Source organism: Dipodomys merriami, unplaced genomic scaffold, assembly GCF_024711535.1.
Source record: "Dipodomys merriami isolate MVZ:Mamm:240054 unplaced genomic scaffold, mDipMer1.0.p SCAF_10, whole genome shotgun sequence".
NCBI classification, from domain to species: domain Eukaryota; kingdom Metazoa; phylum Chordata; class Mammalia; order Rodentia; family Heteromyidae; genus Dipodomys; species Dipodomys merriami.
Genome location: NW_027202271.1, coordinates 47,498,664 through 47,514,068, shown reverse-complemented (window position 1 = coordinate 47,514,068; position 15,405 = coordinate 47,498,664). Strand labels below are relative to the sequence as shown.

Genomic DNA, 15,405 nt, shown 5'->3' with positions numbered 1-15,405 from the left:
GCTAATCTCTTCCCTCCCCGAACTCTATGCCAATGTTGCTCCTTGTTATAGGAAGGAAAGAAAACTTCAAAGGCATGTGAAGATATGTATTTACAATGGCACTGTGTATTCTGTCTACCATTTTATTTTGGACTCTTCTCAAATTGTTGCTTTACCTTAAAGGGATAATTTGGGTATATGTTATTTAGAGAGAATGGGAAGACCGGGATTGAGAAAAGGAAAAGAGCCAAGGAGTGAGGATAAATGAGCGGGATCTGGAAATTAGCAATGCTCTGCTGGAGTTCTCTTGTAAAACCATAGCAAACAGAGCCAGAGACATGGAAAAGTTTGTGGTTAATATATCATCTCCCAGGCTTCCTTCTTCAGTGAGGTGAACAGATGGGTTTTGTCTACCAATTCCAGCTGCGGATAGCCCAGGTGTGAAAGGCTGCAGAAAGGCACAAGAAGTAACAGCCAGTGAATGCAGATGAGAGCTGGGTTGCTTTGGAGATTTGCATTACCAAGATGGTGGCTCCCATCCACATCTTTCTCCTCTGAATTTCCTTTATTCTACCCCCAATCACAATAAACCTTTAATTTTGATGCCTTTCGGAGTGCTTGCTCGTCTCACTGCTAATTCCTGAGGATTGTACTCAGCCACTATGTCAGCCCATTCACTTGGATAGATTCCCCACTACTTTTGCCAGGCATTGCCTGGTCTTTCTATTTGTACTAGTGACCAGCACTGGGTCACCAATTCCAAGGATGCAGGTAAGATATAATACATCTTGTCACAAAATTTCCAGGTTTTTTTTTAAGATATTCTTTTAACTGTATTTTTTGTCTTTTCTTTTTCTTTTTGGTACTGGGGATCAAATCCAGGACATTGTACTTGCTAAGCACATTGCCACTGAGCGATAGCCCAGTCCTAGATATTCTTTAGATAGAGATGAAAATAAAATTCTATACAGTTAAATATCCCTTATGAAGGAATGCCCTCTTTTCCACATGACAGATACTGGAGCCATTTTTCCTCAAAGCCCAATCAATTTCATCCTTCTCATGTTATAAAATTCCATCCTTTTATGTTATAAAACATAACAACACACTGTGATTATTGGTTCTTAACTGTTTTGAGCCATGAACCCCATAGGTAATCCTAGGGCTAGATGTCTCTATGTCATCATGTTTTTAAATCTACAAAATAAAGTATGTAAAATTTTGAAGGAAGCCAATTATCTTGAAACTGTATTTTTTCAAAGGTTCATGGAACCTATGTTAAGAATCCCTGAGGTTCTGGGAAGATGGTGGAGAAGAAGCTGGAGGCTAAACAAGCTCTAGCATAGAAAGCAGTTTTAGTGTTCCAGTGAACAGTCCTAGGCCAGAGAATTACACCAAGTGTACAGTACAGAGAATTTGGCCAGAGAGGGAAAATCCAGGCATGGAGACAGATCTGAGTACTTTCTGGTAGCCATGGCAGCAGTGGCGTTGGCGATGGCCATAGCCGCCATACCTACAACATGGAGAGTCCGGGACAAAGGCGCCAGATGCAGCAGGCAAGCAGATTCTACTCAACACCAGCAAGAATTGGCAAGGAGCAGATATCTTCATCCTGCAGATCGCAGACCAGAGACGACCCAAGAACCAAGACTCCAGCATGAGCAGAACCCTGACATCCTCACTCCTTCTCAGGGAGCAAAGGAGGGAAGGCCACTCCTCATCCCCACCACCACTGGAGATCTCCATCTTTGATACTGACAAAGGCCTAGCTGAGCAGCTAGCTCCAACTCAGGCCTTGGAAGAAAACAAAAGAGTCATTTACAGGTCACAGAAACCTGACCTGACCTGCCAGGCTCAGCTCCACCCAGGGGAAAGTCACCCAGCCCAGGCAGAGACAGCTCTGCCCCCGGAGGAGTGACTTTCTTCACTGGGTAAACAGAGCCAGAGGCTGCCCCTCCCTACAGCAGCCTAATCAATTGAAATTTAGTAAACATAAAACCTGAGAATGGCTCCAGGCTGGGCTCTGTGAGTGTATCAGAAGCTAACCCCTCAGGAAAAAGCTACTGTTTGCTGAAAGGCCTCAACTCTACCCAGAACCTAGCCTCATCACAGCATCTCCAAACTAGAGGAAACAGCCATCTCCCTCTTTTGTGATACTCAAAGCAGATCTGCCTCCCATTGAACTAGCCTGGGAGGAGGATCACAAAATCCTGGGTAAAGCAGAGCATTTTTCTCGATGTTCAAACAAACTGACAAGAAACCGATCAAGCCACAAGAAAAGCAAACACCACAAGCAGACCAGAGACTCCACCAAGAAAATGGTTTAGGGACATAAGGGAAATACAGGATCTTCCTATCCACATAACCCCTTCCCCTCCAAAAAAAAAATCAAAGAAATTTCTTTTTGTACCTTTTTAAAAAAATTCTGTGTTTTTTAAAAAATTGTTTTCTATTAACCTTTTTTCTCATAATTTTTATTTTAGGTGTATATGTGTGTGAATGTGCTTTTTTTCTAATCTCTACTGACCTTTTGGTCCTTTTTTTTTCTTTCTCATTCTTTTCATTTTTTCTTCTCTTTTGTTCTTTTTTGCGTGTCTCAATTGCGGTTCTGCTCATCCTCAGATATGCCCATCATCGATTATTAGACCTTATCCCCCATTGTGTACACACTTAATACAGAAATTTATTACTCAATCCAAAACTTCTTAGGCTTAAATTCCTTAATATCAGTAATATCTCTTTATACATATACAATTTTTTAAGAATTTTTATTTTTTAGTTTTTCATACATTCTTTCTATCCCTCCCCTCCTCATCCTATCCCTTTATTCTTCAATTTCACCTTTAAAATTACATAATTTTTAAGTTTCACTTTTTAAATTTAAATTTTTGTTTTTCCATTTTTCCTTGTCTCTTTTTTTTCTTTCTCTCTCCTATCAGTCTGTCCAATCCATTTACCTCTTTGAGATTAGGACTTGGTTAATTTCACTCTCCTATTACCTTTCCACATCCCTCAAATCCTATTTTTCCCCACATCTCTCCCTAAACCTAATAATTTCTGGTTTGCCAAATTCTTCTTTGCTGTTCTTAACCCATTAATACATAGTTGTTTGATGTTGAATAGATTGTATCTGTTGAATTAAATTGTATCAGCTGCCTTTTGACTGTGCAACTACAGGACTTTGGTTGATGCTTGCCTTAAAATAGTGTTCTAGCACAAAATTAGTGTTAATTTCATACCATAAGGGCAGAACAAGAAAAATGGCAAGTCCAGGTATCTCAACTCCTATTCATGATAATCAGGTGACAGAACAGATAATAAATAATCCAGAGGAGAGTTCCCAAAAAGCTCTACAAACACTACTGGTAAACATGGTGAATGAAAATATTGAAAACCTGCAAAGGACTCAGTGTGAGCACGATAGGGAAAGAGAGGAGGCAAACCAAAGATCAATACCGGAATCTCATGAGCGTGAGGAAGCTACTCAAAGATTTATACAGGAATTGTGTGAGCAGGCTGAGAACAGTCAAAGAGAACTACAGGAATTGCATGAACGTGAGGAAGCTAATCGAAGAGTGATGGAGGAATTGTGAGAGCGGGATGAGAATAGACAAAGATCAATAGAGACATTCACAGAATCCATAAACAGACAGCTGAAAGAATTCAAGGAGACCACAAAAGGAATGCTGAATGGAGCCCGACAGAAGGAATCGGAGTCCAAGGAAACCATAACCAATCAACTAAGTGATTTGAGAATAAACACTGAGCACCAAATTAAGGAAGTAAAGAAGTTCATACAAGAGCTCCAACAAAGAATTTAAAGCCATCAAAGCCAATTAATTAGAAGGAAAAGAAATAAAATACAAAGTAGAAAGTCGGGACAGTAGGTTAGACTATGCAGAAGATAGAATCTTGGGGATTGAAGACAGTCTAGATATTATAGATAAAGAACATACAACTATCCAAGACAAATCCAAGAAATATGATAGATCTATTCAACATTTGGAAGACACCATCAGAAGGCGTAATCTGAGGATAATGGGTGTAGAGGAGCACCTAGAGATAGAAGTTAATGGTCTAGGAAATTTGTTTAACAGGATCCTAGCAGAGAACTTCCCAAACATGCAAAAAGATAGGCCTATTCAGATCCAGGAAGCTTTTAGAACACCAAATAGACCAGACCAGAACAGGACATCCCATGTCACATTGTAATCCGCACAGGATCAATTCAGATCAAGGAAAAGATCCTTAAAGCTGTCAAGGAGAAAAGATCAATCACCTATAAAGGGAAAACAATTATAATCTCCTGATTTCTCAGCAGAGACAATTAAAGCAAGAAGAGCCTGTAATGATGTATGCCATGCCCTAAAGACAAACAACTATCAACCAAGAATACTGTACCCAGCTAAACTCTCCTTCATAACTGAAGGTCAAATAAAAACCTTTCATAGCTAAGAAAAACTGAAACAATATATCTCTATGAAACCAGCCCTACAAAAGAAACTTAAAGATGTCCTAACATAGAAAACCAACAAGGCCACAATAAAGGCCAAGAAACCACACCCAAACAGAATCCAAGAACCATAGGAAGAACCCAGTTGCCACAGCCCCCAAGAAGGTGGACAAAATGGCAGGAACTCCCAAATATCTCTCAATCCTACCTCTCAACATTAACGGACTTAACTCTCCAATTAACTGACAGACTGTCTAGTTGGATTAAAAAGCAAGATCCTTCTATCTGCTGCCTTCAGGAGTCACACCTTGCCCATAAAAACAAACATATTTTGAAAGTGAAAGGCTGGAACAAAATCTACCAAGCAAATGGCCCCCATAAACAGGCAGGAGTTGCAATCCTATCAGATAAAATAGACTTCAAATTAAAATTAGTGAGAAGAGACAAAGAAGGTCACTACATACTACTTAAGGGATGTCTCCTTCAGGAGGATATTACAATTCTAAATATTTGCTGAACAACGGAGCACCCAAATTTATCCAAGAAACACTACTTTCCTTCAAATCTCACATAGATCCAAAGACATTAACTGTTGGGGACTTTAACATACCACTATCCCCACTAGATAGATCAACTCGGCAAAAATTCAACAGAGAAACCGCAGATCTAAACAACCACATAGATCAAATAGACTTAACAGACATCTACTGAATATTTCACCCAGCAGTATCAGAATACACATTTTTCTCAGCAGCACATGAAACATTTTCCAAAATATACCACATTTTAGGTCACAAAGCAAACTTATCCAAATTCAGAAACATTGAAGTTATACCTTGCATTCTCTCAGACCACAAGGAAATAAAATTAGAACTCAACACCAAAAGCCACCAAAGAAAGTCCTGTAACACATGGAGGCTGAATAACACACTGTTGAATCACGGGTGGGTCATGGAAGAGATTAGAAATGAAATTCAAATGTTCATGCTATTCAACAAAAATGAACACACAAATTACCAGCTCCTCTGGGACACAGCAAAGGCAGTACTCAGAGGCAAGTTTATAGCTCTGAGTCCCTACATCAACAAATTGAAGAGATCTGAAACCAAAAATTTAATGAGACATCTGAGCCTCCTTGAAAAAGACCAGCAAGAAAAACCCCAATACAGTAGATTGAAAGAAATAATTAAAATTAAATCAGAATTAAACGAATTAGAATAAAAAAAATAGAAAGAATCAACAAAACAAAGAGTTGCTTCTTCAAAAACATTAACAAAATTGACAGACCCTTAGCAAATCTTATCAGAAAAAGAAGAGAACACACCCAAATAAGTAAACTCTGAGGTGAGAATGGAAACATCACCACAGAAACAACCAAGATTCAGAACATTATAAGGGAATACTTCTCAAACCTTGAGAACTTGGCAGAAATGGACCTTTTCCTAGCAAATATCGACATGCTGAAATTAAACCAAGATGAGTTAAACCATCTGAACAGGCCCATATCAAGCATTGAAATAGAAACAGCAATAAGAGATTTCCCATCTAAGAAAAGCCCAGGACCAAATGGTTTTACAGCAGAATTCTACAAGACCTTCAAAGCAGAACTCACACTAATACTCATCTTCAACTCTTCAATGAAATTGAAAGAGAAAGTTCACTACCGAATTCATTCTATGAAGCCATCATAACACTCATCCCAAAACCAGGCAGGGACTCATCAAAGAAAGAAAACTATAGACCCATTTCTTTGATGAACATTGATGTAAAACTTCTCAACAAAATTTTGGCCAATCGACTTCAACAATTCAGCCAAAAAAATCATACAACACGATCAAACAGGATTCATTTCAGGGATGCAAAGCTGGTTCAATATATGCAAATCAATTAATATAATTCATCCCATCAACAAGAGCAAGGATAAGAACCAAATGGTTATCTCAATAGATGCACAAAAAGGATTTGACAAGATCTAGCACCCCTTTATGATGAAGGTTTGGGAAAAGTTAGGAATCCATGGAACATTCCTCAATACAATAAAGGCTGTATATGACAAACCTACAGCCAGCATTATACTTAATGGTGAAAAACTAAAGCCATTTCTTCTTAATTCAGGAACGAGACAAGGATATCTACTCTCTCCACTTCTCTTCAATCTAGTATTAGAATGCCTAGCTACAGCAATAAGACAAGATGCAAACATAAAAGGGATACAAATAGGGAAAGATGAAGTAAAACTTTTCCTCTTTGCAGATGACATGATCTTGTATTTGAAGAATCCCATGGACTCCACTCCCAAATTATTCAAGCTGATTCAAAACTTTTGCAAAGTAGCAGGGTATAAAATTAACCCTCAAAAATCAATAGCTTTTCTGTATGCCAACAATAAGAAAAGTATGACTGAAATCAGGAAAGCAACTCCATTCGTAATAGCCCCACAAAAAATAAAATACCTAGGAATTAACTTAACCAAAGAAGTGAAGGACCTCTATGATGAAAACTTTAAAAATCTGAAAAAGGAAATCAAAACAGAACTTAGAAAGTGACAAAACCTCCCATGCTCCTGGATTGGAAGGATCAACATCGTGAAAATGGCAATACTTCCTAAGGCTATCTACAAATTCAATGTTATTCCTATCAATATTCCAACCTCATTCTTCAAGGAAATCGTAGAGGCAATCCAAAAATTCATATGGAACAATAAAAGACCCCTGAATAGCAAAAATAGAAAGAACAGTGCTGGAGGAATATCAATACCAAATTTCAAACTCTACTACAAAGCCATAGTAATCAAAACAGCTTGGTAGTGGCACAAGAACAGATCTCAGGACTAATGAAATAGAATTGAAAACCCAGAAATGAACCTACAGACCTATAGCCACCTAATCTTCGATAAGGAAGCTAAAAAAATAGAATGGAAGAAAGACAGCCTCTTCAGTAAATGGTGCTGGAAAATTGGTTAACTACTTGTAGAAAACTAAAGCTAGATCCTTATATATCACCCTGCACCAGAATCAACTCCAAGTGGATCAAAGATCTCAGAGTCAAAGCAGACACTCTGAAAACATTATAGGATGGAATAGTAGAAACCCTAGGTCTCCTTGGCACAGGCCGAAATTTTCTTAATAGAGACCCACAAACACAACAAATCAAAGAAAGGTTGGACAAATGGGATTGCATGAAATTTCAGACCTTCTGCATGGCAAAGGACCTAGCTAGCAAGATCAATAGAAAGCTCATGGATTGGGAGAAGATCTTCACTAGCCATACAACAGACAATGGTCTCATATCTAAAATATACCTGGAACTCAAAAAATTAAATCCCCCAACAACAAATCCTCAAAGAAACAACTGCCCAATAAAGAAGTGGACTAAAGACTTAAAGAGAAACTTCTCTGAAGAGGAAAGAAGGATGGCCAATAGACACATGAAGAAATGCTCAATGTCTCTAGCCATAAAAGAAATGCAAATCAAAACAACATTGAGGTATCACTTCACCCCGGTTAGAATGGCTATAATCAAGAACTCTAATTACACAACAGATGCTGGAGGGGATATGGACAGAAGGGAACCTTACTTCATTGTTGGTGGGAGTGTAAACTTGTTCAACCACTTTGGAAAGTAGTATGGAGGTTCCTCAAAAGACTCCACATAGAGCTCCCCTATGACCCAGCAGTCCCACTTTTGGGCATTTACCCAAATGTTTACAAACAAGACCACACTAAAGCTATCAGCACAACTATGTTTATTGCAGCATTATTTACCATAGCTAGATATGGAACCAACCCAGATGCCCCTCAGTAGATGAATGGATCAAGAAAAGGTGGTATATATACACAATGGAATTCTATGTCTCCATCAGAAAGAATGACATTGCCCCATTTGTTAGGAAATGGAAAGACTTGGAAAAAATTGTATTAAGTGAAATAAACCAGCCTCAAAGAAACATAGGTACAATGGTTTCCCTTATTTGCAATAAGTAGTATATGTCTGAGACAAGCAGAAAAGGTCAGATAAGTTGATGTTAGGTTGTTTTCTTTCATGCGATTGTTTCTAACAAATTTGTAAGACGATTTCTTTGTTGCTTTGTATGTCCCTCCCCCACTCTATAACCCCTGCTTTCACTATATTTGATGTTGGTATAATTTGTGGAGGGGAAGGGCAAAACAAATCATTTAAATAGGGATACAGGTGGACCCATTGCAACAATGAGATGTACAAGTCGTTATGTTAAAAAAGAAAAGTCGTTATGTCGAAAAACAAACTTTACAACTTTGGTGGGGGGAGGAGAGGGGAAGGGATGGGAAGGGGAAACAAAGGAGGAGGCAACAATGTAGTCAATATCTTGCCTATGTAACTGTAACCCCTCTGTATGGTATTTTCACAATTAAAAAAAAAAAAAAGAATCCCTGAGATTTTCATGGTCCAGGCAAGCCTACCCAGAAGTGTCAAGAGGATTTCACAATTATCCATACAAACTCTGACTTCTGTAGGCACATCAACACCTACCCAGCAGTTGGCTCATGTTGTTGATCCTTTGCAGGTGTATGTAATAGCGCAGCAGAAGGACCCAAGTAATATCCACTTTCGTTTGAATCTTTTTTCTACCATCTGTGCTTTCAGGAATGTCTTCATTTTCAAACAGAAGTGAAGCCTCAAAGTCAGCTTGGTAGTCATCTGAAAATTTTTAAAAATGAAAAATGAGATTATGCTTGCCTTGAAAACCAAACATGTACAACTCATAAAGACTGACACATAAGCATATGGTGAATTTTCAAAATTATCACAAGACACCAAACATAATATCAAAAAGAAAAATACTAGGCATATAAACAATATCTAAAATATGTATTTTTCTCTAATTTTTACCAGCCAATAGGAAAAATTCAAGGAATTAACTTTCACTGAGCAATTCCTAGGAATGAGTATAGTTTTGACATGTGAATTAGAAAAGTGAGTCCACTCAAGGATACACGTTAGAATCACTGAAAATCAAGGCTATGGGGGTGCGGAGAGAGGAATGTACAAATTAAATACAGAAAGACATTAATGTCTGAAGATAGTATCAGTCACAACACCATAAAATTGGAATATTTATATAATACATGTGAGATCAGCTGGTTAGGAAAACAATTTGGTCAGATCTATTAAAACTGAAAATTCTAATGCTCATGTATACACAGAGTATTTGTTATGGTCCTGGTAGTTTTATAACATGAAGAGAAGGAAACTTGGAAAAAACAAACAGAAGTCTATGAATTTGATGTAATTTAAAAGTATTGAATTAGATCTAAAAGAAAAAGGAAAAGTAGTGTGGACAGGTACTGGTGGTCATACTTGTAAATCCTAACTATGCGGGAGGCTGAGGTCCAGACACACTCTTGGTTAGAGGCCAATCTGGGCAGAAGTCTGAGAGATTCTACCTCCAAAATAACCAGTAAAAAGCTGGAATCATGGTTGAAAGCGTAGAGAGAAAGCCAGGCAAAACAAACCAAGAAAAACATAAGGCTCTGAGTTCAAACTCTGGTACTAACAATTTGTAAAAAATAGTATAGAATCTGAGTTTGTATCTAAAATGTGCTTCTTACTACAGTGAAAACTCAAATTTCTTTGCCTTAGGCTCTTTAGACCTTTGATTTTCTGCCTCATGATTCTGTTATTCAAAAGGGCACAATAAGAGTGATTATAGAGTGAAACTGACAACATTTAATGAGTTACCAAGCAGGAAACACATGGAAGATGGAACACAGTGCCATTCATATAAAGCTGAGGGTACTTAGTACGGTTTTTTTTTTTTTTTGTGCTATTCATGTAGACACAGAAGAGTACATATAGATAGCATTAGATAAGAACAGAATTTTCTCTGAGAAGAATGAAAGAAGAGATAAGCTGGCTTATGTCTATGTGTAATGGTCCATGCATGTTTCCTGGACGAGTATGTTGACTCCCTAATGCACTTGTGAACCACTTTCTAATCCTATTTTCTTCTCTCTGTCTCAACACATCTGTTGTACCTAACTGCTCTCCAGAATTCTGAATTAATACTCTGAAAGCTGTCCTTTACCCTTTAACATATACATTATATACCATAAATAAATATCATTAATTTTATCTTTTGGAAACCTACTAGAGAAAAAATTGCATGTATTTTCTCTTTCTTTTCTTTCTTTTCCACTAAACATTATTTTTAAATGTATCCAGGATGGTGCATGCAGCTATAATTCACTGATTTTTTTTCCATTGCTATATAGTATTTCATTAAAGGAATGTTAATTGGTCAACTTATGGGTTCTTTCTAATTTGGTTTTGTTTTTATTTTTGTTGTTATGAACAGGCTTCTATCAACTTTTGAATATATATTACCGGTACAAAATGTTAAAATTACCTAGAAGTGGAATTACTAGTTTTTCCTCAGTCTTTTAACCAGTTCTTTCCTTCTGTCCTTCCATATAAATTTTAACATCAGTTTATCAAATTCCACAAAATAAAAATTTGGTGAAATGGTTAATGAAACTACATTAAATTTTTAGGTCATCTTTAGAAGACTTGACATATTCCCATTACAGACCTTTCTCAACTGAAAATAAACTGTTTTCTTATATGTTTCAATCAAATTCTTACCAATTTTTGTATTTATAACTTTTATCAGTCCCTAAATATTCTATCTTTTTGAAATGCATAGAACTAAAATCTTCCAACAAGAAATCTTGCTAAATGTTCTTATTTTCTATAGTTTAATTATCTGGTGACAAATCCTATGGCTAATGACAACAACTCAGGGCTTCTTCCTGTCACTTCAATTTTCCACTCACGTATGGTGCTCTATCACTTGAGCTTTACCTCAAACTTTTAATCTTGATCCTCAGATCTCAGCCTTCTAAAAAGCTAGGGTTACAGATAGGCATGAACTATCAACACCTGTCTAGCTTTTTTTCTTTCCTACTACTGTGCTCTTGTTTGGCTTGCTTGCTCACAGCTGGACCTCTACCACCTGAGCCCTGCCACCAGCCCAGACTTTTCTGCCTGGGTAGCTCTGAACCATGGTCCTCCAGGTGGCAGCTTCCTAAGTTTAATTCCTAAGATTACAGACATGAGCTACCAGTACCCTGCAACAAGCTTTTTTAATCAAAAGGCTTATCCTGAGAACTGAGCTCCTAATTCCCATTATAGGGTGTTGCAAAATCCAATGAGTCTTGGGGAAAAAAATCACATTAAGTGAAGTAAGCCAGACTCAAAGAAACATAGACTCCATGGTTTCCCTCATTTGTAATAATTAATATATGTATAAGATAGTCCTATCAGAGGATCACAATAGCTCAATAACTATATATCTATGCCCATATAAGATGGTAGTAAATGAAATGAACTCCAAGATATGGAAACAAGAGGTTTTTGTTGTTGTTGTTGTTATTTTTAATGTACTGTGTGAATTTTTTTCTTTCATTTTTTTCCTTTGTTTTATCCTCTGTTGTCACTGCATTTGATTTTGGTACCCGTGTCTTATATATATGTTTATTGAATTGGGGAAGGGAAGAGAAGGGGAACAACAAAATGGTGAGACAAAGGACAAAGGGCAAACCAATGCAAGACAACATGTTGGAAATGAACTTTACAACTTGATGGAGGTGGGGGAAGGAAAGTGGGAGAAAAATGAGGGAGGGGGTAACAATGTTTAACAAGAAATGTACTCATTACCTTATGTATGTAACTGTAACGCCTCTGTACATCACCTTGACAATAGGATTATTTTTTTTAAATCACCTGAGTCCACTCAAACTACAAGAATAATGTACTTTAACAGAGCCCCCCAAACTAGAATGATATGGTTTCAGAGTCTCACCAGAACTAACCTTTAAAGAACTATCACCTAACCAGGTCTGGTTTGGTTTGAAAGACTATACATAATGATCCATAATGATCTGAACAGGCTCTTCAAATGCTTATCATTTTCTAACTACAATCTGTGTGAGGCTGGGTTTTCTTTATATCAACCAAAAAAATTGTTAGAACAGAGTGACTTTAATAGAAAATAGTATGAAAGTTCAACAATATTTTTTGTTTTTACTATTGTATTGGGCTTTGAACTTAGGGTCCTCTAGCTTGCTTGGCTGATTTTGTTACCACGTGAACCAATGCTTCCAGACCTCACTATCTTTATTTAAACAGCAATTAAAATTTTTTCTTACATATTATTTTTAACTTGTTATGGATTTGTTATTGCTTTTTCTAAAGTAATACATTTTAGTTTTCAGTTTAAATTTCTAATGACTTTATTTTTTCTATAGTAGACCTAATATTTTTACCTTTAGTGGGGTAAATTATATTTTTCCAGACAGTTATAAATTTTTATAGAGGTTTTCAAATGTATTAGTTTGGAACAAAAATAAATCTAATAATTTAATTTATCAGTGTCAGTGATTACTTTTCTCTTGACATTTATCATTTGTGAGGGTTTTTTAAAACTACAATTACTTTTCCTGAAAAGTAAAGTTGACTAGTAATTAATACATTTTCCCTAAAATTATAACTATTGTTTTTGCTTCCTAAGGCTTCCTATTTTGCAGGCAAAATCATGATTGTACAGCCTTGTTTATAGAACAAACAAACAAAATAGCGACTCTCGGTGGATTAATCATTTCTGCATACCTACTCTAATATTTGTTCTTTAGCTTTCCCCATGGCTTTGACATTTTTCTGTTTGGGTAAATTGTGTCGATTCTTACCTATATACAAAGAACCCTGGCAGTACATCATATCTCTCATGAGGATCAAAGGAAACTGAGTGTACAAGGGAAAAGACAGTACTCTAAAGATGTTCATGTCTTAATCCTAGAGCCTCTGCAAATGGTAGGAAAAAAAAAGATCAAGTGAAGGTTGCTAGCAACTATTTTGAGATGGAGAGATTATAATACTGTCCTTATATGTGGAAGTCACAGGCAGAAGAGTATGATGGCACAGTCAGAGATGTGAGGGAACCATACTGATGACTTGGAGTGTGAATGGCCTAACAGCCAATGGACTTTGGTGTCCTTTAAAAGCTGTAAAAAGGCAGGGAAACAATTTCCCCTGGAGCCTCTAAATACTGGACAAGACTATTACAAATCCTAGTTTCAAGCAGTTAGCTACATTTTGGCTTTCCCTGCCTGCAGGGCCTATTTACCTGTACCCTCCCCCAAAACACATTGAGTCTCAGCTCAACCTGTTAAGGGCTAATTCTAATCTTTCTGCCACACATATACAGACAGACAGAAAGACAGACAGACAGACACACACACACACACACACACATTTATGTGTTGACAAAGCCCCCATTTTGCTTTGTTAACTTGCAGTTTCTCTTTCTTGGTTCAAGATCAGCTACAAATAGAACCAACTGTTGTTCTATTTAGCATTGGAAAGGTCAGGGGCACCTTTCATATCAGCTCTGTCCAATAGGTTGACTAGAAGCATCAATTCTGCATTTTGAGTTCTTGATAATATACTCTTAGCAATACAACAGTGATTAACAGCATAGCCTTTACAATTGGATAGATGAGAGTCTGAATTAGCAAAGGAATATTACTCAAGTTACCAAACCTCTCTGAGCAGCTAGACTCATTTATAAATATGCATGACACTCTCCTGGGACTTTCCAGAGCATGAGTGAAACCAAGTGAGAAAGCTTCTAGCACAGAGCAGGAGTAGTCTGTGCATTAACTAGCACATCCTGCATTCTGACTTTTCTGCTGTTGTCAATCTTTTATGCCTTGCATCTGCTTAAGGGTACCAAACAATCCTATTAAGTCTCATTTATTCCTTGAAAGGCTCATCTTCCTCTCAATCTCAGGATACCATTCCACTGTGTTCATATGGGATCCACTGTGCTCATATGGGAATGTTTTCTCACATATAGCATCTGTTGTTTCTAATTGTCCACTGTTCACTGTCTAGAATGAAGAAGGTCTCTTCATTTATCCTGATAACCAAGTGTGCTCTGCTCCTGGCCATGGGACTGTCCATTCTTAGAACTCAGTGATCAGGTAGAGGCTGCTGAGTAGAATTTCTGGACTAATGCAGATTTTGAGTAGAAGTTTGGACTACTTCATTGAGACTGGTTCTCATAATATCTCCAAGTTCTTATGTGTAATACTCTGAACTGATATAGTGCACACAGACTAATATACACATGCTACTACCACTACACCTCTTCCACCACCACTGCTAGCACAGGTCATCCCTCTCACATATAGGTGGCATAATTATTTGGTATCTGATAATATTTTACACTAGTGTCCACTATTATGGGGAATTGTGTCTTAGAGCAATTGGAGAATGGAAGCTAGTAGAGAAATGTCACCATTGCTTTTAGTTGGCATTAAGGCCATGTCTCTGAACCAGGAACAAGGTGGGACAAGTCATAGTTTACAAGAATTAAACATATATTAAGAGTCAGTTATAACGCTCATTCTCCATAGATGTTTATGTTCAGCAACATTAGTTTTTATTATGACATATTTTTATATCATACCAAACATTATGTACATTTAGAGGCTGTATATAGGGCCACTAATCTTAAATGTCACTTTTAATTCAATGTTTCTTGAAGATTAAATGATTTCTATTCCAGCTGAATGTTTTAAGGCCATAAGAAATTCAAGGCAAAAGGATTGTGCATATTTAAACATATTTAAGCTGCAGAATAGGTATCTAATAATTGTATATTGTACCTAAATATTGTCCCACATTACCACTACCATCATGCCTATTCTTCCAAGACGATGTATAGATTTCTCATACACTAGACAGGTTCATCACTGGACTCTCTTATTCCATAGATGTCACATAATTACTTTCATGTTCTGGGAAAATAATCTATAGTCTTCCTCCACATAGGACTATTCTGTCATGTTGGAACCATTTCCTTATCCTATCTGTGTCTCTGTCAGTTTACATTTTCTCACAAACTCTTAGACCATCTTTTATGAGTACAGCTT

The 15,405-nt window shown here is 37.1% G+C and overlaps 1 protein-coding gene across 6 annotated transcripts in view; it reads right to left on the bottom strand.

Moving 5' to 3' along the window:
- Cfap54 (cilia and flagella associated protein 54) overlaps window positions 1–15,405 on the bottom strand; it is a 248,380-nt gene that overhangs the window by 43,091 nt on the left and 189,884 nt on the right. For all 6 annotated transcript variants that reach the window (XM_069990518.1, XM_069990555.1, XM_069990527.1 and 3 more), the window contains one exon: window positions 8,942–9,109. In XM_069990518.1, coding sequence (XP_069846619.1) covers window positions 8,942–9,109 — 168 coding nt within the window. The remainder of the gene's footprint in view (window positions 1–8,941; window positions 9,110–15,405) is intronic.